This window comes from Anabrus simplex, chromosome 2, assembly GCF_040414725.1.
Source record: "Anabrus simplex isolate iqAnaSimp1 chromosome 2, ASM4041472v1, whole genome shotgun sequence".
Taxonomy (NCBI): domain Eukaryota; kingdom Metazoa; phylum Arthropoda; class Insecta; order Orthoptera; family Tettigoniidae; genus Anabrus; species Anabrus simplex.
The window spans coordinates 135,495,176-135,517,919 of NC_090266.1; the positions used below are offsets into that span (position 1 = coordinate 135,495,176).

Below are 22,744 nucleotides of genomic sequence, written 5' to 3' on the forward strand. Positions count from 1 at the left end.
AGTGCTCTACTCTTCTTACTAGCAACTCATACCTCCATTTATCAGGAGATATCCACTAACTACAGAAGTACATCTTAATCTTACCTTACTTTAAATACAAAAGATGAAAAAAAAAAGAAACAAATTACTCAAGATAGACAAACTAAGTGAATAATAATAATATGTACAGAGATCTACTCATGCTGCTAGATAAAGAAATAAATTACAAATGAGAGGCAAACAAGATGAATAATTACTATGCACTTCTTACTTCATACAAAATACTGCATGCTTCACACATGTAAGGGATTAGATTTTACCTAAAAGAAGACACCTGCTTATAAAACAGGGGCTTGGCTCAGGCTGCTGTCTAAATGAAACCAGAGGAACTTCTTCCACAGAATTATTTCCAAGGGCAATCGACTGATGTCACATGCTGGCAGTATTACAACTTTTTTCAGGGGTAGAAACTAGTTAGGATGAAATATTAACCTTCATTCTCACTATCTTTATGACAGTGAAAATGATCATATATGATAATGTTTCTTAACTGGGCAGCAAGTACTGAGCCAGTACTGTCCCAGAATTTCCAGTGTCAGCTTATAATATTTCAAAAGAATGGAGTAATCTCCCAAGTCCAACATTAGTTAGTTATGCAAGCAAATACGGTTTATTGGACAGCACTTAGTAGTTTTCACACTAAACCAAGTAAATGAGCTGTGTAGTACAGAGTGCGCAGCTTAAGTTTGCATTCAGTATAGGGTGGGCTCGAACTCCACCAACGGTAGCCTTGAAGATTCTGATTTTTCCAGAAAGTGACATTCTTAGAATTCAACAAATTTTATAATTTTTGTCTTCCATGCACTGTAATGTAGCATGCAAGTGTTAAACACCACTTAAATAAGGCATTAATAGTCCAGGTGCTCAGTAGCTGTCTCAAACAGCCCAGGTTTGAATCCCAGTCAATCTTGTGTTGGAATTCTCACTCAAAAAATTATCTGGTCTTACATACTTGGCCAAAACCCCAAAATGAGGGCAAGGTGGCTCCAGCAAGCCCACAACTTTCTAGGATGACCTGAAGAAATGCAGACTGAAATACTAGATTTTTCACCACAGACTGGTTTCTAAATCTTACTCTGAAGAATTAACCCTACTGAAGTTTAATCAAGCTTGAGATTATTACTCTAAGAGGTTAAAAAAAAAAAAAATCTAGGGTTAGAAAGTCAGGGTCAAAAGTGATTTTTACTTCTTTTATCTTTTTGCTAACAGTTTTTAACATTGCACTAACATATGCAGGTTTCCAGCAACAATGGGATAGGAAATGGTTAGGACTTGGAAGGAAGGAAGCAACCGTAACCTTTAGGTACAAATACAACATTTTCCAAACATGAAAACGGGAAATCATGGAAAAACATCTTTAAGGCTACCGATGTTGGGGTTCGAACCCACCATATACTGAATGCAAACTTAAGCTGCACACTCTGTACCACACAGCTGATTTACTTGGTTTAGTGAGAAAACTAGTAAGTGCTGTCCAATATACTGAATTTACTCGCATATAGTTCACCACCGTGTATATCTTGCACCTCATTTTTAACATTTGAAATTGCAGGGGGGAAAAAAAAAATTCAACATACATAACTCGCATGAATTTCTGACGTCATAAAAATGTACAGTGCATAAACGAAACAAAGTTTGGGAATTCCGTGGACGTGCCTAAATTAAATATCGGGACTGTACCAATTGCTGTTATGGTACTTTGTACATGACAGTACATGAAGAAACTGCATTTCTTTCTACCTGCAGAATGGTTGAGGCTAGCTGTTGTAACAAAAATATCTAACTCGCAAACCCTGCCCCAAGGCTGCATTCCTAGCCGGTCAGTCACACTCAGCCATCCCTCTCACTCTTCTGTCTTTGTCAATATTCTTATCGCTACCCGTCCAGCAGAGCTGATCACGTGAACTGGAAGTGTTTCCCTGTCCGGGCAGTCAAGTGATCACGGTATTGGGTTTCGTCCATCTGTTGTATTGTCGACAAGTACCAGTATTTTGTCTTCACATTTCATTGTTGCTCTTCAGTTAAGTTTTCTTGTGTAGGTCGATCTTTAAGTTATGGAGAAATGTGGCAGTTATATGGCTGGGTTTAAACTCAAAGTGATAAAATATGCTGAAGAACATAGTAACAGAGCTGCCGGTTGAGAATTTGGTGTGACCGAGTTTTATGTTTGCTACTGGCATAAACAAAAGCTGTGCTAGAAACCACTAACCGAACACGTAAGGCATTCAGAGGGCTGAAAACTGGCAAGTTTCTTGAGCTGGAAGATGAGTTGCTTCATTAAGTTACAGAGTTGCAAAATTATGGCTTTAGTGTCTCGCACGAGATGCTACATTTCAAAGCGCGTGAACTAGTGATTAAAGGAGGAATCAGCTGTTCGGATCTGAAAGTAAGCCAGGGTTGGATCCGTAGATTCAAGACACGAAAGGGATTGTGACTGTGAAGGTGAATATCTCTCTCTCAGGGAATGCAGAGCGATTTCAGTGACAAAAATCGTAGATTTTCATCGTCATGTGATAGCAATGCGGAAGAAAAACGATTACCTCTTATCTCAAATTGGCAATGCAAATCAAACTCCAATAAACTTTGACATGCGATGCAACACCACCATCAACAAAAAGGGAGAATCTAGTGTGCTTGTACGTACAACTGGGTCTGGAAAGCAGCGTTGCAGTCATGCTAGCAATAACCGCAGATGGAAGAAAATTGCTACCGCACCTTATTTTCACAAGGAAAACAGTGCCTAAAGTGAAGTTTCCCAAAGGCATTCATGTACGGGTTCAAGAGACAGGATGGACGGATAGAGCTCTTGTTCAGGACTGGGTCCGTATGGTGTGGGAAGCAAGGCTAGGGGCACTGCTTCAACACCCAGCAATGCTAATGTGGGACAGTTTCTGTGGACACTTGGTGGAAGATGTAAAGAAATGTCTTCAGGAAATGAAAACTGATCTTGTAAATCCTGGTAGACTCGCACAATGTGTACAGCCCTTATATGTTTCCGTCAACAAGCCCTTCACAACATACGTAAATTGTACGCCGAATGGATGGCAGTATGAGCTGACGCCAGCAGGCAGAATTGAGGCTGTTGAACTCGTGTGCGACTGGGTTATGCGGGCATGGGTTATGGCGTCAACAGATGTTATTGTGAAAAGTTTCTCGAAGAGGGGTATCGCAAATGCGTTGGATGAAAGTCAGGATGCTGCAGTATGGGATGGTGACCAGAATGATGCAAACGAGAATAGCTTGGAGATTGAAGGCAGTGAAAATTAACAGGGTAAGTATGCCAGTTGTCTTGTTTCAATAGCCTAATGCAAATTTTACATTCTTTTGGGAATATGATCTTTGGCACACAAATCTCGCATATACCATGTACCGAAAATTTTCACACTTATTTTTGGTCAAAAAAGTGGGAGTTATATGCAAGCAAATATGGTAATTTACTGCCACGAGAAGGAAAGTAACTCTACGAGAATAATTCAGTAGGCCAGGTACAGTCTGGCACTCATATATATGCACTACTTGTAACTGCCCTTCTACCAGTCAGATGCTCCTACTACTGCAGACAGTTGCTGGCATGTGTTGTAAAAGATCTACAGAAAAATAAGAAGTAAAGAATCTTTGAAGAGTTTGTAAACAGGGTACAGGAGAGATTTATTAGGAAGGTAAAACTAAGGAAATAAATTTACTCAGTTTGTCATCCTTTCATACTCTACACTAGAAGTAAACTTTCAAATTTTTGCATAATATTACGTGACAATCTAAAGATTACTATTACAAGGTCATACTAGCTAGTCTAAATGGAGCAATAATGGAAGGCTGCACTAGCAGAAAGTTGAACAGCTTATAAATACTTCTTAAATCAAAAACCTGCAATGAACTATTCTAGCAGTAGGAAATTAATCAATAGCCACAGTAAGTGAGATTCAGAACAGAATAACATGGACAGCTCCTTGACCTTTCAGGTATTGAGCATACATATATGCAATCCACACTTGTATGCTGCTACGGACTGTCGCCACGTGTACCCATTTTTGGAATTGTGTTTGTAGTACTGCTATCACAAAAATGCGATGAGCATGAATCTTGAATATATTTGTCTGCCATCTCTCGGGAAGCCATGGAACTAGATAGAATGTCTCTGAACGACTCTAATGTGTGCAACGCGAACAACACCCAGTCCAACCAATATAGCGATTTTGTCACTGTACCTGATGACAATTATATCTTTCAATGACAAGATATTCTTCCTTCTCTCATATTAAAATTCATACACAGTGGCTTAAATTTTAAACTTATTAGCAACAGAAATAAATCTGTCTCTATTTGTAATATAATAATCTAAGATGTTTGCAATGAATTTTGCTGTTTCACTGTTGGCGATACCAGAACACAAGCACAAAATATGTTGTTGTTTGAGTCTTCAGTCCATAGATTGGTTTGATGCAGCTTTCCATGGCACCCTATCCTGTGCTAACATTTTCATTTCTAAGTAACTGCTGCATCCTACATCTGCTCTAAACTGCTTGTCATAGTCATACCTTGGTCTACCCCTACCGTTCTTTACGCCGTACACTTCCCTCAAACACCAACTGCACAAGTCCTGGGTGTCTTGGGATGTGTCCTATCAAACTCTCTCTTCTTCTGGTCAACTTGAGCCAAATCGATCTTCTCTCACCAATTTGATTAAGTATCTCTTCATTCACAATTCGATCAATCCATCTCACCTTCAGCATTCTTCTGTAACACCACATTTCAAAAGCTTCTATTCTCTTTCTTTTTGAGCTAGTTATCGTCCATGTTTCACTTCCATACAATGCCAAGCTCCATTCTTAAGATAGGCCTTCTTTGCTTGTACTAGCCTGCATTTTACGTCCTCTTTACTTCTGCCATCATTAGTTATTTTACTATCTGAGTAACAATATTAATCTACTTCCTTTAAAACTTGATTTCCCAATTTAATATTTCCTGCATCACCTGACTTTGTTTGACTGCACTCCATTACTTTTGTTTTGAACTTATTTATTTTGATCTTGTACTCCTTACCCAAGACTCTGTCCATACCATTCAGCACAAAATATAAAAATTGCTAAAATTCTGATCTTTATTTTGTGAGTACAAAATATAAAAGCCACCTCTAGGATCTTTCATTACCGGAAAATCATTTCTGACTCTATTAATGACAATTTGAGCATACTCCTTCGTAAGTTGATATTTAATTTTAAAACTTCCACCATCTAAGAGAAATGGGTCACTCCACCTCTTAAAGCGTTTTATATTACAAACATTTTCAGCCTCCATAACCTCAAAATGTTCTGTCTTCTACTATATGATAAAAATATTCTGGGGATCATCCATGTTATTTTCGATTATTTCAATATGTGCTCAATGGATAAGTCGGGTATTTCACCATGATTATATTACTGCAAGCAGTAAATGCCACTAAAATAAACTGATCACTCATTTCTTTTTCATCACTCACTGCTATACAATGCTTATACAAGGGTCCTGGCCTGTATAAGTAATTCAGTGAATAATTTCGGCAGATGTATATACAGGAGGCTTATACACGGTTTATTAGTAACAAATTGGACATAAACGGTGTATAAACCTTGTATAAAAGTTATACACCGTTTATTAGTAAGACTGTTAGTCAACATGGAGGACTGTTTAATACAGTACTTAAAACGTTGAAGGCACTTGTCATACTTCAACTAGGAAGTCGAAGTGCGTAGAGTATTCATGGTGCAACACCATAAAGGTCCATTCAGGAAATGGTGAACATTAAGGTTGTACATTCCATATGTTCTTAATGATAAAACAAAGGCCAGTTCATGACCAAACCAGTTTTTACCTCCTAAAGTAACTACAGTATACTGAAGTAAATCCTCTGGAATTCATTTGAAAAAAGAAAAGAAAAAGAGAGAGAACAAGCACAAATAGTACAAAACAGCAGGGCTAGAGGGTAAAAAAAAATTCCACTAACAAATTCTACAATCTGAACGAAATATCCAGGAGGCAAAAAGAAGTTACTCACTCAAGGCCTAGGAACCAATTTCACAAATAGCCTTGATTCATTCTGATCAATCAATTCTAACAGTTCAACCAGGAAGTAGAAATGTGTAGAGCATTCATGGTGCAACACCATAAAGGTCCATTCAGGAAATGGTGAGAGTTAAGGTTCTACATTTCATATGGTCTTAATGATAAAACAAAGGCCAGTTCACAAACAAACCAGTTTTTACCTCCTAAAGAAACTACAGTAAACTGAAGTAAATCATGTGGAATGCATTTGAAAAAAGAAAAAGAAAGAAGAGAGAGAGAGAGAGAGAGAGAGAGAGAGAGAGAGAGAGAGAGAGAGAACAAGCACAAATAGTAAAAGACAGTAGGCCTATAGGGTCTACAAAGATTCTACTAACAAATTCTACAATCTGAACAAAATATCTAGGAGGCAAAAAGAAGTTACTCACTGGAGGCCTAGAAATCAATTTCAGAAATGGCCTTGATTCATTCTGCTCAATCAACTCTAATAGTAATGAATGTAATAAATCTCGGTCATACTGTCGACCTATAATATATCTATTGGACAAACGGTTGCTACATCTTGAAGTTTCAAATGAAGATGTTCGGCTACAGGGTCTTGACGCCTCTTCCTCTTCAAGTGAAGAACGGCTATGGAATCTTGAGTCCACATTGTCTTGAAGGGAAGATGAGAGGCTACTGCAACTTGAAGCCAATTGTACTTCAAGTGAGCTGTTTAAACTATTTTCTGATTCAAGTGAACTGCTGAAACTACTATTTGAACTTGAACTAGACAACATTGGTTTATCTCTCCAAACCAGTAGCAGTGGATTGGGACTTTGTTCAGCTGGTACATGTGAAGGACTAGCTTTTTCTTGTAAATATGGCTCTTCAAAGCATAATCTTCGACAATTACTTGAGGCATGAACGGTCCCAACACCACCACCAAGGTTGCTTGATAGGGCAGCCTTATCTTCATGAACAGGACTACCTGCTGCACAAAACACAGCACACAATTACTCCACCCCATCAATTCAATCTCTGAGATTTTCACTTAATATTTGGTGAAAGAGGCAATCACTCATGTCAGAAAGGAAGTTGAAAGGATTCAATAGCAAGGTCACCAGCTTCACAGAAAAAAGAAGAGAGAGAGAGGGGGGTTAAGAGATAAATCTAACAAGGACTGAAAATGCACATCGTGGTTCAAAAGAAATGTTGCTGAACTGAAGAACAAACTCCTTCACCATCATTTTTATATGACAGTGAGTTTGCATTATAGTCCCCAGACATTGGTACATGGTGTTCAGGAGCTAATGACAATGTGCCTGGCTAGAATTTATATTAGGAGAGTTAAAAATAAGAAGACCAATAAAAAGACAGGTAACGCAGACCTATGGTGTTTCTCACATAATGGCACCATTCATACGCAATGCAAACCCACGGTGTTCCTCATGTAGGTGAATTAATCACAGGAGCTGGAATTCCCGTGGTGTTCCTCATACAGTGGGTCCTAATCACAGGTAACGCAGACCCACAGTGTGGCTCATATAGTGGTACTAATCACAGGCAATGCCCAGACCTGTGGTGTTTCTCACTATGTTACTAATCACTGGTACAGGAAACCCATAGTGAACCACTCACTGCTGCTACTAATCACAAACCTATTGTGCACCTAACATAGTGGTACTACTTGCAAGTAAAGGCGACCCATGGTGTTCCCCGTGTGATGGTACTAATCACAAGTAGTTTCATGGTTCTAATACAATCATCTTTTGGTCGCCCCATTTTGTTGCCTCTTACGACAGCCAGGGGATACCGTGGATGTATTCTTCATCTGCGTCCCCCACCCACACGGGGTGTATAGGAGGGTTATTTTTGCTATTTGCTTTATGTAGCACCGACACAGATATGTCTTATGGCAACGATGGGGTAGGAAAGGCCTAGGAATTGGAAGGAAGCGGCCATGGCCTTAATTAAGGTACAGCCCCAGCATTTGCCTGGTGTGAAAATGGGAAACCATGGAAAACCATCTTCAGGGCTGCCGACCGATAGTGCTGGTACCCAAATTTTAAATTTGGAAACAGAGCTTCCTCTTCCACTGGTTCACATAAGAAGTCATCTTCCTGAATCAAACCTCTGGAGCTTCAAACAGGTAAAACTGGAGGTTTTCTAACTCCTTCCACTTGCGGTCCATAATGTTTCAATGTAAGTTGGTGGATGTCATTTACCTTTGCAGCACTTGAAGGATGTCGGAAGCGTAGTAATGAACATTCTTACACCTATATTAACTCGGTAATTCGGTTCTCCTTGTAATTTAATATTTCCTTTGGTCTTGAATAGTATAAACCTCTTGCACGAGCTGAACCTGACATGCCAACTTCCAACACTCTTGAATACTTGCTTTGCTTTGCTTTTCCAGTCATAGACACATACACCGTTATAAAAAAAATAATTGTGAAGGATTCCATGATTCCGCACAATTTCTTTGAAGTCCATTGGTTCCACAATGATGTCTTTCCCCCCCCCCCCCCCTCACATCCTTCTCCACTCCTGCAAACACCCTGTCCAGAGGACTGAATGAATGCCCAACTACAGGAAATATGAATTGTACACTTTGTAATGAAGCACGAACATCGCACGACAGCCACTTACTTGCCGTACAAATCACAGTGCAATTTTTGTTCTGCCCACCGCAACCATCTGCGATGAACCCTACAGAGTGTATACCATTCATACATTCGCTGCACAAAGTGTGATAAACAGCACTTGCTATTTCATTGGAGTTTTTGGGGTACTCATTCTCTGTCCGGCAGTATGAGTGTACATTGTCGTCGTGAAGTTTTGTTTTGGAATGATCCCATACTACCGCAAAATGATAGGAATTCAGCTGTCTGCTAGAATAGGCAGACTAGTCTGGAACCTTTGGCACAGGAAAATTTTTCTCACAGTCATATGAAAATATAAGAACGTTAAGTTTATCCTGTCTTAAAATATCAAAAAATGCTTTGTATTTCAGTTGAAGAACTCGTTTCTCAGTTATTAATTGTTGCCTGGTTTTAAAGTTCTTTTCCACCTTCAATCCACTTTGAATAAGCATCTACACTTGGGGTCCCAAATCTGATACTATAATTAGTGTTAAAAATATTTCTAAAAACGCATTACTTTAAGCACACTTCGTTGATTGTATATCTGCCACAGTTTCTTTATGTTGAATTTTGGAGGAAAGTACACCCGCGTGCTCTTTGAACTACAATAATGACTTTCTATTGCTCTGATTGACTCGATAAATGTCCTTACAGCCTTTTAAAATTCTGAATTAATTTTACATCTTCTGTCTCCACCTGTATTCTCCACAGGAATTTATCATCCGGAATGTATGATTTTTTCAGTACATCCTGTATTCTGTCTTTCTTCAGACCTAGGCATTTTAAAAATGTGTCTCTGCAAACAGGAATTAGTGATCCAGTTACAGAATTGTGTATGTGGTAATTGTAAGTTACATTTCTCCTTGTTCCTGTGGTTTTCTTTGCTTTGACCACAGTACAATGTTTGAGAATGAAATAATCCTGCTGAATTTTATTAAGGAACTGTAATATACCCTGTGAAATTTCTTAACATCCTGCATTCTTACCTGGGTGCATTTGAGCTTTGTCGAACCGTGTCCACATGTTAGCAGTTCGGGAAGTCCTTTGGCAGAATATCTTTCTCTCTTCATTATGTTTTGCTTCCACGTTTCTGGCTGTCTAATTAGTTTCCTCGACTCATGAGGAGCCACTTTAGAAGCATACTGATTGTGGTCTAACATGATATACATCAAAAGTCGCTCACAAACTCACTTTAAAATCCTTCAGTTTAATCTTGTTAACAACAGAAAGCCTGGATTGTAGATGAACAAGATGCCCATTATTGGCTCTAATCACTTCCGTCATAAACCTTGTGACTACTTTTATGCTCGCTCATTAGCCAACTAACTATAGCGGCTTTTGAACCTAAGTGTATATATTAATAGTGGGTTTTGAAACTCACTCCAATTTTTAAATGTGTAAAACTAGTGGAAAATAGTGGATTTCGCTCCTAAGGATACTCAGTTCATATGCTCATGAGAAAAACAAACCGAGGTGTGCAATAAACGCAATATTGAAAGTAAGTTGCTATGGAGGGTTTTGAATCTAGACAATTCATTTCTAATATGCCTGGCAAAGAAATTCCCCCAGACATACGGGACAGGCCTAGTATATTGGCATATTTAATTACCTCAATACTAATATTACACTTTAATTGTTATAGGTTTAAGGAAATGCACAGATGTTAGAATTGTGTCAAGAAAAATTTGGGTAGAAAGTTATGTCTTAAATGAGGAATCTACTGTAGTTTGTCCATGTCCAGCTCACTTTGTTTCACCCCTTAACTTCTAATATTAACATATATACGCATTGTTATTCAGCTAAGTTGTCCACCTCAAGTAACTCGTGAACTGTTCAAGATTCTGTTTCACTTCTTCATGGCCTCAGTATGTTCTGAGATAATGGTAATAACTTTGCTTTTAAAATGGAACTACACTATTTTCTACACATAGCCTTAATCTACAAACATTACAAATTTAGCACGGTGATTATTTTTAAAATCAGGCAAGTACTTCCCGAGAAAATGTATTGTATTAACATGTGCTTCATTTGCCAGCTGGGGACTGCCCTCTTTGATTCATGTTGGCATGAGCTTGCTGTTGACATACAGAGTTGTTTCACCTTTTTCTGGCATATAGGTATTCTCTCTACAGTGCTCATAAACACATGAAGAAAAAAATGTACAATACCACCGTAGATGACAGGTACAGGAAAAGCAGATATGCTTTCCTTTCCTATTACATGTTATAAATCTCATTTTTGGTCCGTATTGAAAATTGATTGTTTTTCCTTTCCTATCCGATTTCCCTTAGTCAGCCCTTGTTATTTTCTAATCCTGATGGTATTAAGTTTGCCAAGCCTAGGGAGTCTTTCATTTTCACGGCCTTCGTGGCCATTCTCTTTCTTTTGTTCATTCTTTGAAGAATCAAACCATTCCTTTTTCCCTTCTAATTAGTGTCAAGAAGGGGTGATTGCCAAGTTGCACTACTTTTACTTCTTCAAATAATACTCACTTCTACTACCTCCATTACTTTAAAACAATCAAACTAAGCCTTTCTTATTATCATTCTTATTTACAGTATTAATGTTCCTCCTCTTTTCTCTGCCACTTTTCCCCACAGCTTGGAGAGGATGTGTTTCGATCCGTGTCACACATATCGATTTGGCCCAGTTTTATGAAAAGATGTCCTTCTTGGTGTCAATAGTAGTTTTTTTTCCATTTTTTCTACTTGTTTATCACTGCATTAACACATCGGAGGGTTTTGGCAATGAAAGGGATGGGGAGGTAGCAGCTGTGGCCTTAATGAAGGTACAGCCTGGTGCGAAAATGAGAAACTATGGAAAACCCTCTTCAGGTATGCCTACAGTGGGATTCAAACCCACCCAAATGCACGCTCCTAATCGCATGGCCAACTCGTTCGGTATAAGGTCTTCTTATTTGCCTAGTGCTAGCAACTGACATAGGTGGGCTTTCAATAATGACAATTTAGGAACTAGGACCAGGAAGGCAATGGTCATGGCCTTAATTAAAGTGAAAATGGTGTGAAAATGGAAAACCATGGATAACCTTCTTCAGGACTACTAATAGTGGGGTTTGAACCTACCATCTCCCGAACACAAACTAACAGCCAAGTGGCCCACACCGTGCAGCTAGCTCGTCCTGTCCTGTGTGGTTTAAAGTCACGTCGGGATAATAATGTAGTCTCATAGAATCCATCGCATATCAGTTTTTCATTTACCTGTTGCCTATGGCAATATTGAAGTTGTTAAATCAAACATTTTATCATAGTGTATTTATGAGTACAGTGGAGAGAATATCTAACTGTCAGAAGAAGGTGAAGCAACTCTGTATGTATGTTTCATACGTAGCATGAATCGAACAGGGCAGTCCCTAGCTGGCAAATGCAGCACATTAGAATACATCACATTTTCTTGAGAAGTACTTGTTCGATTTTCAAAATAATCATGGTGCTGAATCTGTAATGTTTGTAGGTTTAAGGATATGTGTAGAAACCAGTCTTCCATTCATGGAAACATAGTCGGTACCATTATCTCAGAAGATAGTGACACGATGAAAAGGGACTGTTAATCCGATGATGAGCCCCTTGGTACCATTACTGAAAGTGAAAACAGAATATCAAAATCTTGAACCGTTCAGGAGTTATTTGAAGGGGACAACTTTGCTGAATAACCCTGTATATACTGTATACAGTACAGGTTGTTACTCCAACATCTGTAGGCCACTATTTTGGTAATGGTGCTACATACATGTCCATATTTATATGCCAATTACAATGCCGTAACATTTCAGTATAACATTTTTTAATATCTTTGGCACTTTTGAATTTCAGAAAGTATTCTCAATTGCTATTTTTATATAGCTGTATGAGAAATTAAAGGAAGGCAAAAATGCACTTGTCATAAACTTGGCAGAAGGGACATAGCACACCGTCAGCAACATTTTTTGTGAACAATGATGTAGGAGGTTAGATGTAGAAATATAGTTTTTACAGCTCGGGAGTAGAGTTTTCAATATTCTCCAGCGTTCCTAGATGTTGAATTAAAAGAAAGATCTAAGCCATTACTAACACCAAATATTGAGTTTAGAAAGTAATACAAGAATCAGATAACCCAAAATTCCAATATCTACTACATGTTACACTACAATAATATCAGCATCCATACTACAATAATATCAACATCCAGTTTCCTTGATGGTTTCTGATGGTCAAATGCACAAACAGGAAACATATCTGTAAAGTTTGAAAGCAGTTATTTCAAAGCAACAGAAAGAAAAAAGAAAGCAATCAAATACTTTTCTAAGCAGTTATCTGTAAAGTTTAAAAGCAGTTATAAGATTCAAAGCAACAGAAAGAAAAGAGAGCAATTGAATACTTTTCTAAGCAGTTTTACTATCGAAGTGTTCCGTGACAATTACTGGAAGGGGTGTTATTAATCGTGGTATGATATTGCACTCTTGAACTGGCATCTTCGACAGGCTGCAAGAAATTGAATAGTTACTTCTAATTGTAACTTTAATCATCACAGCTCCAAATATTCAAAAGCAGCATTCATTGTTATTATCAACATAATGATACATCATGGAAGAAATACAAATATAATTTTTTGTAAGACCATGTAACTGTACATCTGTACTTTAGATTAGGAAGTGTTCGTAAAATAATTTTTAATATCGTCGTTGCTGGGACGAAACCTCGTATGTGATAATATTTTTGGAGATATACTAACCCGCAGCACATATATTATGAAGAGCGAGAATGCCTTGACAATGTTCACACAATATTGCACCTTAGATGACAGAACCTTACTGGCAAAATTTCTAAGCTAACATATTTCCCATAGGAGGTTTTGTCCTGGCAGCGACAATATAAAAGTAGTTAAAATCATGTGATTTTGTTAAGATGTAAGAACATATCATAAGAAGAATTTGTAGTTAGGGAATACTGAATAGGTATATCTTTATATTTTGTATAAATTTCTGTTAGGTAAGAATATGTACTGTACCACTGAAGTATTCAGAAAAGTAATATTTCAGCCGAGTAAAAGAAATTATCCACGGACAAAATTAAGCAGACTGAAATGTCATAGTAACTTCATAAATCTAGGCTAATACCGTACGGAAATAGACGTAATCATGAAGGCGGTGTATAAGAAATAAAAGTAAGAGATTCAAATTTTTGGAGAGGACTAACACTGAAAAAAAAAAAAAAAAAAAAAAAAAAAAAATATATATATATATATATATAGACTAAAAATATTGAGATACGGAAGTGCAGAAGAGAAGCAGCAAGCTAATATTATAATAACGTCAAGAAAAGAAGGATCTTTAAAAAAATACATTAGCAGAGTTGAATTAGTAATTTCACATGATATCGTGAAAGATATTTAACCCTAAACCGGGTGTGCTGGTGAATTTCGTTCACCAACCTGCGTATTTCATCTGTAGTTTTTAGTTTCTAAGTGCTACAGCCGTCGCGCTGCTAGTACCTTCCGGCGAAGTCTTATCGATACTCTCAGTGCAGCGGTATCTGTTCAGGAAGTTGTACGTGTCACACTATTCGACTTTGACTCACACTTGCCGTCATTTGATGAACTTTCTTCACCACGCGCCTGGAAATGTAAGTAAAATTGTACCTTAGACATTCTTGGAGTTTCATTATTTTAAAATTTAGACTATGGAGGAAACAAAAGTAACTACCTATTTTTATTGTAAGGCAAAGTTTGTGAAGGATGAAGAGACACAAACGCTGTTACAGGAATTATCTGATGGGGAGGAAGGATCTGAGGGAGCTGAAGTTTGTGATTTTTCTGATGGTGAAGTGGTAAATTATTCAGACATTGATCATGACAGTGAGAGTGAACAAGAACGTGATGTAGGCGAAGTTGATAGCTATGAACACGACGAACTAGAGAGTGAGTTTTTCTTTGGGAAATACGAAACAATGTGGTGCACCACTAACTTTTCAAGGATTGAACAATCTTTCGTTTCAACTCATGAACAAATGGTTGGTTGAGCGACCTAAGATAAGAACACTGCCTCCGGATATCCGAGCAGTGTTATCCCCATACCATCAGGAAGAAACATCAAAAGAAATAAAAGTGCCATCAAAGAGAGGGCAATGCATTCACTGAGAGTAGAAACAAAATCAAGTCCCCACAATGAAGTGTAATCACTGTCATAACTTTGTGTGTAAAGCACACTCTAAAAGATGCATTAGATGTGTAAGGTGTGAGAATAATGATAATGATTAATGAAGATTGTTAGAAGTGTTTCATTTTAAGTTCTCATGATTTAAGTATTCATCTGTTTCAATTTTATTTTCAGTCTTCAACCCATGAACATATTTACCCTTTTTAATTATATGTATGTACTGTCACTTGTAATTTGTGTTGTAATTATTATGTAAAGATTATAAAGCACATAAGGAGTAACAATATCAGTCGTGTAAGAGTTAGTACTTCTTAACAAGTTGCTAAGACTAAAAAAAATGAATGGTGAACGAAATTCACCACGCGCCCGGCAATGTAACATTTATAGGTGCGCCAGCTTTAGGGTTAAGAAATGCGTAACATTAACGCAAATCAATAAAAAGATCGGGAGACCAACTAGCTACGAAATGCCACCACATTCGAGATGGCTAAAGAGAAGAGAGAGATCCCAAATTGCAATTAATACAGCCAATAGCTATTAAAAAGAAAGAATTTCCATCACACAATCTGTAAAGACAGTAGATGTATGCAGAATCAAACAATGAAATAGACATCAAACCAACCATTTCATTAAGAAATTTAATTATCCACTTAGAAGGCTTTGAAGATGTTTTTCGATATATCAGCTTACTCCCATTATGTTTTGTGATTCTATGACTAAATACTGCATCATGGCGAGTCTGTAAAAAGATGAGGGACCGGACTTCACGAGATGACCCGAGCCAAACCAAGATGATCCCGTACCGTGGATGACAGCAGGGCCAGATACCAACCATGGACGCTACATGGTTTCCATTTGCTCGTTCATTCTCTGGGGGAATGAACAGTGCATAGTGATTTATATGTGTAATATGGAGCTAATGTGTTATGTAGCACATAACTGAGTATTGCTAGAGGAAACAGAAGGCTAAGTGTTCATTAATTCCACAATAGTTATCTTGCATTGTGAAGTTGTACGGATAGATTTCCATAGTATAGTGAGGTGGTTAGGAAAGGGACAGTAATTACATCTGTACGAGATCATCACTCTGAAGCTTGGCCTTCAAAACTATGTACATACATCTGTGAACCAAGGAGGCGATTCATGCATATTAATGTCCTGGAGCGATTTGAGGAGCCTGACCAACCTTTGAAGACAGTTGTTGGAAGCCAGGAGGACTCAAGGCGTCAGTGAAGAGAGAGTGTATAATTAAGGTTAGGGATAACCTTCGCGAAGAAGGGGGCATCCAAGTGTAAGTAAGGTCGTCGCCCTTACTCTTACTAGATAAAGTGGAAGTCTAGTAGCTTCAGACAGTGCCTATTGAACTATTACCCTGAGATATGGTATGAGTAAAGGGGTATATCAAAACTAAGTGTATCTAAATTGTTGGTATATTATAGATTTGTGGTCTGTCGATTGGGGATTTTTGAGTTTGTGTAAGGGGCAAGGCGAGTTGGTCTCATCATGTGATAATTATTGTTGTTGTGTTTTGTTTTGGGGAGTAAATTCACGTAGTGAAATTATGGTAAATTTCTTTTTACTGGTAGAGTAAAGAAAAACCTGGCATGCATACCAGTTTCATTTCAGGGGTTAGAGCTTTGTCAACATCATCAGTGTCTCCTTGGGAGGAGTACTTTCATGCTCAGCAAAGTTATTTATTTCTGCAAGTATTTTGCAGATGGTGCCCATCCTCGTTATTTATTTCAGTATGTATATTTAATAACCACTGCAACCAGAATAGATTACTTCAACAGCTCCTTCTTGTGTGTCAAGAACACACACATTCTTATTCATTCCGGACTAATATTTTCTAGCATTCAATCGACATGACCTATCAATGCACTAAACCCCTCCTTAATCCTCATTATACATCCAGTAAAGTTGCTTGTTCTTCTTCTTGCTCCAAATTGAAGAAATAATTAAATATGGAGGCAAACAATGTACCGTAAGTCTTCCTTTGCTTTACTGCTGAGAGCAGTAAAGTATCAATCAATCAATCAATCAATCAATCAATCAATCAATCAATCAATCAATCAATCAACTACATTTAGGGCAGTCACCCAGGTGGCAGATTCCCTATCAACTGTTCGCCTTATATTTAAGTTTATTTATAATTGTTTACCTAGCTTTTCTTAAATATTTTCAATGAACTTGGAAATTTGTCAAATATTTTACTTGATAATTCATTCCAATCCCTTACTCCTCACCCTATAAATGAATATTTGCCGCAATCTGTCCTCTTGAATTGTAACTTTATCTTCATAGCTTTCCTACTTTTAAAGCTCCACTTAAGCTTATTGTTCTACATATGTCATTCCAAGCCAACTCACCACTGACAGCTCAATACATACTAAATAGTTTGTAAGTTTGTAACATTTTAGTAACACAACTCCTTTATCGGAAATCACCTAGAACAAATTGTGCTGCTTTCCTTTGAATTTTTTCCAGTTCTCATCAAGTAGTCCCTGTAAGGGTCCTATACACTGGAGCCACTCTCTAACTGTGGTCTTGCCAGAGACTTGTATGTCCTCTCCTTTACATCCTTACTACAACCTTTAAATACTCTCAAAACAATGTGAAGAGATCAGTAAACTTTCTTAAATACCTCATTAATATAATTACCCCAATGAAGAAAATTCCTTATATTAAAACCTACGTATTTACATTGTTCCCCACGAGGTACTATCACCCCATCAACACAATAATTAAAACCAAGAGGACTTTTCCTCTTACAACTTGACTTTTCATCCCGTTTACATTCATACCATTGTCTGCTGTCCTTCTCGCTACATTATTTAACTCCCACTGCAGTCGCTGACAATCCTGCAATTCATTTACCACTCTATACAGTGTAACAACACCTACAAATATCCTTATCTGTGATTCCAGACCTTCATAGCATAGCATAAGAAAATATTAAGGTCCAATAATATTGCCCTGCGGGACCCCTCCCTTAATCGTTGGAGGATCACCTACTCTAATTCTCTGAGTTCTATTTTCTAGAAATGTAGCCACCCATTCAACTACTCTTTTGTCTAGTCCAACTGCCCTCATTTTCGTGAGTAATCTCCCATAATCTACCCTATCAAAAGTCCTGGATAGTTCATTAGCGATATAGTTCATTTGACCTCCTGAATATAAAATATCTGCTATATCTTGCTGGAATCCTACAAGTTGAGTTTCATTGGAATAACCTTTCATAGTACAATTCACAAACTTCATCGTATAGATCCGTATTGATACAGTTAAAACTAAGAATGTTAGGCTTTGGTCCAACCAATCAACACAAGGCACTTGACAAGTGAAAACTAATTTTTAAAAAATGATATATTTAGGGACATGTTTGGTCTCTTTTTGAGACTTCATCAGCCATAAAATCACATGGTAGAAAACAAAACCCATAATTCTCCCTAAATATATCAATATGTTTTTTTCAACTAAATAGTTTCCACCTGTAAAGTGATGTGTATTGATTGGGTGGATCAAAATCAAACATTGTTTCTTAGTTTTAACCTTTCATAAATGCAAACTGCCTTCTATTAAACTAGTTAGTAATGTCTACTATTATCAGAAAGATTGCTTTATCAGAGCTTACAAACTACACATGTCAAGCTGACTGGCCTGTAATTAAGCTGCTTTATGTTTGTCACCCTTTCCCTTGTACACTGGGGCTACTATTGCAACTGGCCATTCATTTGGTGTAGCTCCTTCATGCAAACAGTAATCAAATACGTATTTCAGATATGGCACTATATCTCAGCCCATAGCCTTTAATATATCCCCAGAAATCATATCAATCCTAGCTGCCTTTCTAGCTTTCAACTTTTGTATCTTTTTATAAAAGTATCATAAATCAAATAAGATGTCCAAAATTCACCTAGCTTCTACTCTTGTACTGTAAAGGAGTGGAAAACTGAGATACTTAGTAACTCCTTGATTTGATTTATCAAACCATGCAGTCATCATAGAACAATACGCAACTTAAATATCTGAAAGGGTCTACTTAGTATATTCTACCTAGCGGTCTCCTCTTAATCCTCTTTCTGAACATCATCTTCTTCACTTTTGAAAAGCAGATCTTCACACTATATTTCCAGAATTTCTGTTCAAGACTGCAAGTTTCAAAAGTCGAACAGGTTACATGAGAGCTGTTTACTTATGTAATGTGAATAAGTGAAACTCTATTTACTGGAAACTATTTTACTTGTGTACTGGGATATTATTTCAGTTTTATTGTCCAGTGTTTGTAGCGCCTGTTTAATTGGTGTATTCTACCATTCTAATTATTTAAAAGTGTGATATGTAATTATTGCATCGTGGCTGAGATGAACACTATTCGTTCCCTGTAAGATCAATACTGGCGCACATGCACTGAACTCGTCTTCTTCATTGAGAGCTTGTTGCTTCGTGCACTAGTCCTCTGTCTGAGGCACAAAATGGAAATGTGCTCGCTTGTGTCCAAGAGGACACCTTTGCTAGTAGGAGTGTGATACTCCAGAATAAGTTAACTAAAAACTAAGGCTATGCCTTAATATTTACATGTAGTTCAACAAACTTTTATTTAATTCCTTTTCACCATTTTATTCGGAGTGGATGGCGGTGATTTGAGTTAAAATTTACTGGCTGTGTGCCTATCCTCAAGATTTGGATTACCTTTTTCAATATGCAGCAGTGCTGATGTAAGTAATCTACTGTCTACTGTCCGTTGGTTTATTCAAGAAGATACTACCGTAAATTGACTCAAGAAAACCATTATGGAATCTATTTTGTTTATGTCGCCATGGGACATTGTTAATATGTACCTACCTAAAGAGACTTTTCTGCTACTATTTTCTCCACTTGATTTAATTGGAATATCCTTCACCGACCACAAAACGGCTTAATATGGACTATGGAAACAACTTGGCGAATGAAATGGAATTTGATAGGGAGCTATCAATATTAATGGGGCTTATGGAAGAAAGTAAGTAGAACTGGCTGAGTCAGCAAAGAGGATGTATCTGGATGTGCTAGGAGTAAGCGATATTCGGGCAGGGGAGATAATGAGGAAGAGATAGGAGATTATAAAGTGTACTTGACGGGTGTTAAAAAGGAAAGGGCAGAGTATGGGGTAGGACTGTTTATCAGGAATCCCATTGCACAGAACATAAGTTTCTGTTAGGCACGTAAATGAGCGAATGATCTGGGTAGATTTGGCAGTGGGAGAAATTAGGATGTGAATTGTCGCAGTGTATTCATCATGTGAGGTTGCAGATGCGGATGAAACTGACAAGTTTTATGAAGCATTGAGTGACATCGTGGTCAGGGTCAACAGCAAGGATAGGATAGGATAGTGCTAATGGGCGATTTCAATGCGAGAGTTGGAAATAGAACTGAAGGATACGAAAGGGTGATTAGTAAATATGGGGAAGATATGGAAGCTAATGGGAATGGGAACTGTTTGCTTGACTTCTGTGCTAGTACGGGTTTAGCTGTTACGAATACATTCGTCAAGCACAAGACTATTCACTGCTACACGTAGGAGGCTAGGGGTACCAGATCCATAATAGACTATATCTTAACCGACTTCGAATTCAGGAAATTTGTTAGGAAAGCACGAGTTTTCTGGGGATTTTTTGATGATACAGACCACTATCTGATCTGTAGTGAACTAAGTATCTCTAGGCCTAGGATAGAGAAAGTGAAATCTGTCTGCAAACAAATACCCCCCCTCCACGGCACTTAACGCCCTTGAAAGGGCCTTGGCCTGCCTAGCGACCGCTGCTCAGCCCGAAGGCCTGCAGATTATGAGGGGTCGTGTGGTCAGCATGACGCATCATCTCGGCCGTTATTCTTGACTTTTGAGACCAGGGCCGCCCTCTCACCGTCAAATAGCTCCTCAATTCTAATCACGTAGGCTGAGTGGACCTCGAACCAGCCCTCAGGTAGAGAGAAAAATCCCTGACCTGGTCGGGAATCGAACCCGGGGCCGCCGGGCGAGAGGCAGACATGCTAAACCTACACCACGGGGCCGGCCTGCAAACAAATAAGAGTAGAAAATCTCCAGGATGAGGAAATTAGACAGAAGTACAGTACATGGATATGATTAGTGGGAAGTTGTGAAAAGTAGACAGTAAGCAGGTTCAGGATATAGAAAGAGAATGGGTGGCATACAGGGATGCTGTAGTAAAAACAGCAAGGGAATGCCTAGGAACAACTGTGTGTAAAGATAGGAAAATTACAGTTACAGATGAAGGTTTCCACCTGTTCAATACAATAAAATAGTGAAATTATTAAAATATCACATATTTATTATCTGTCATTTTGGTACCGGTTTTGGCACCTTCCTGTGCCATCATCAGCCTAGGAAATTATTGCAAGGTTTTATAAGTAGCTACATGAAATACTTGTACTAGTGTGAGAACATGAACAGAGCCTTCTATACTAAGCTGTAAATTTTGCAATTACGTATGTGACTTAAAATATATGTAATTAAAATACAGATACTAAATTAATCCTTGTGGGATAATAGACATGTCATAAAACATTTATATACATTTTTAAGGCTCTTTGCATTATCTGTTTGTTGTAACTATTTTAAAACTAATTATAACACCCAGTTTTGATAAAATCTTTCTTGTAGGGCAAAATTCATACAGTTATAAAGTATGTACCACTTCAACTAGCCTTAAAGAGTAATAAGAGTATTTCTTAAAAAAAAATATGTCCTTAGGCACTTTCCAAAATGCTAAACTAACAGCTGATTTCTAGAATAGTGTTCTCTTTACGTGGGTAAAATAACTTATCATAGTCCATTTTCTAACATGAAACAGTTCCTCATAATATGTAATCTAAGAACCATCTATAATGTATTCTTCTGTTAGAATAAAAGATCTAATGTCAAGGTCCTTGTATAGTTGCTCTAAAATAGTTTAATTTCATGATGTGCTATAAGTATTAGCTCTGTATTTCGATGTTGATCCAATATTAATGCGAGGCTGAAGCTGTGCATTGATTGATGAGATATCTTGAAAATTTCAATTTTCAGATGGATTTGAATGAGTTTGGAACATTCTCGAACCAACATGGACCTAAAAGTAGAAACAAATTTTTTAAATGGTCTGTTGGCATAAGAAATCGGAGACAGAGAAAGTGTTTTGTAAAAAGAATAGTAAGGAAGGAAACTCACCTCGAGCACCAAGTTGACAAACGTAGAGTTAGTGAGGAACTGCGATGCAGAGTGTCACGAGACAGCATGCAAGCATCAGCTGTTAGGCGGGTGTGTTAGGTAGGGGGAGGGAAAGTTGCATTAGCAGGAGAATGTAGGTCACGAGACGTGGATTCCAATGGGGGTAGTAGGCCAGCGTGTTACGTATTGTTTTGTGAACCGATTGATCTTTAAGTATTTTTAAATTATTTATAACCCAAATAAGCGTATCTAATAAAATTGTGGGTTTTTCGGACAGATCATTGAGATTGTTCTTGGGGTTGTAATACTGATACAATAAAGTAAAACATTGCTCCGTGAGGTCTAGTAGTAGACCTTTGTTCATTATTTCAATAATGTCCACATCGTTACTGATGCAATGAAAGCCATGTTTGTAGTCCGGTATATGTTGACCTACTACTGAAAATTTCCTGTATTAAACAGCACTTACAGGCTCGTATCTAATTTTGAAAGATCTCCCCGTTTGCCCAATGTATATGTTGGAGCAGTCGATCTTTCAAAATTAGATACGAGCATGTAAATGCTGTTAAATACAGAAAATTTTCAGCAATAGGTCTATATATACAGGACTATAAACATGGCTTTCATGGCATCAATAACGATGTGGATATTATTGAAATAATGAACAAAGGTCTACTACTAGACCTC

The 22,744-nt window shown here is 37.8% G+C and overlaps 1 protein-coding gene across 2 annotated transcripts in view; it reads right to left on the minus strand.

The window, feature by feature from the left end:
* Nucleotides 1-22,744, minus strand: part of Acf (ATP-dependent chromatin assembly factor large subunit) — a 711,969-nt gene that overhangs the window by 37,086 nt on the left and 652,139 nt on the right. Inside the window, exon 22 of one of the 2 annotated variants that reach the window (XM_068226116.1) lies at nt 6,504-7,048. The exons of the other annotated variant lie outside the window; for it this stretch is intronic. Coding sequence (XP_068082217.1) covers nt 6,504-7,048 — 545 coding nt within the window. The remainder of the gene's footprint in view (nt 1-6,503; nt 7,049-22,744) is intronic. 2 annotated transcript variants of the gene reach the window in all.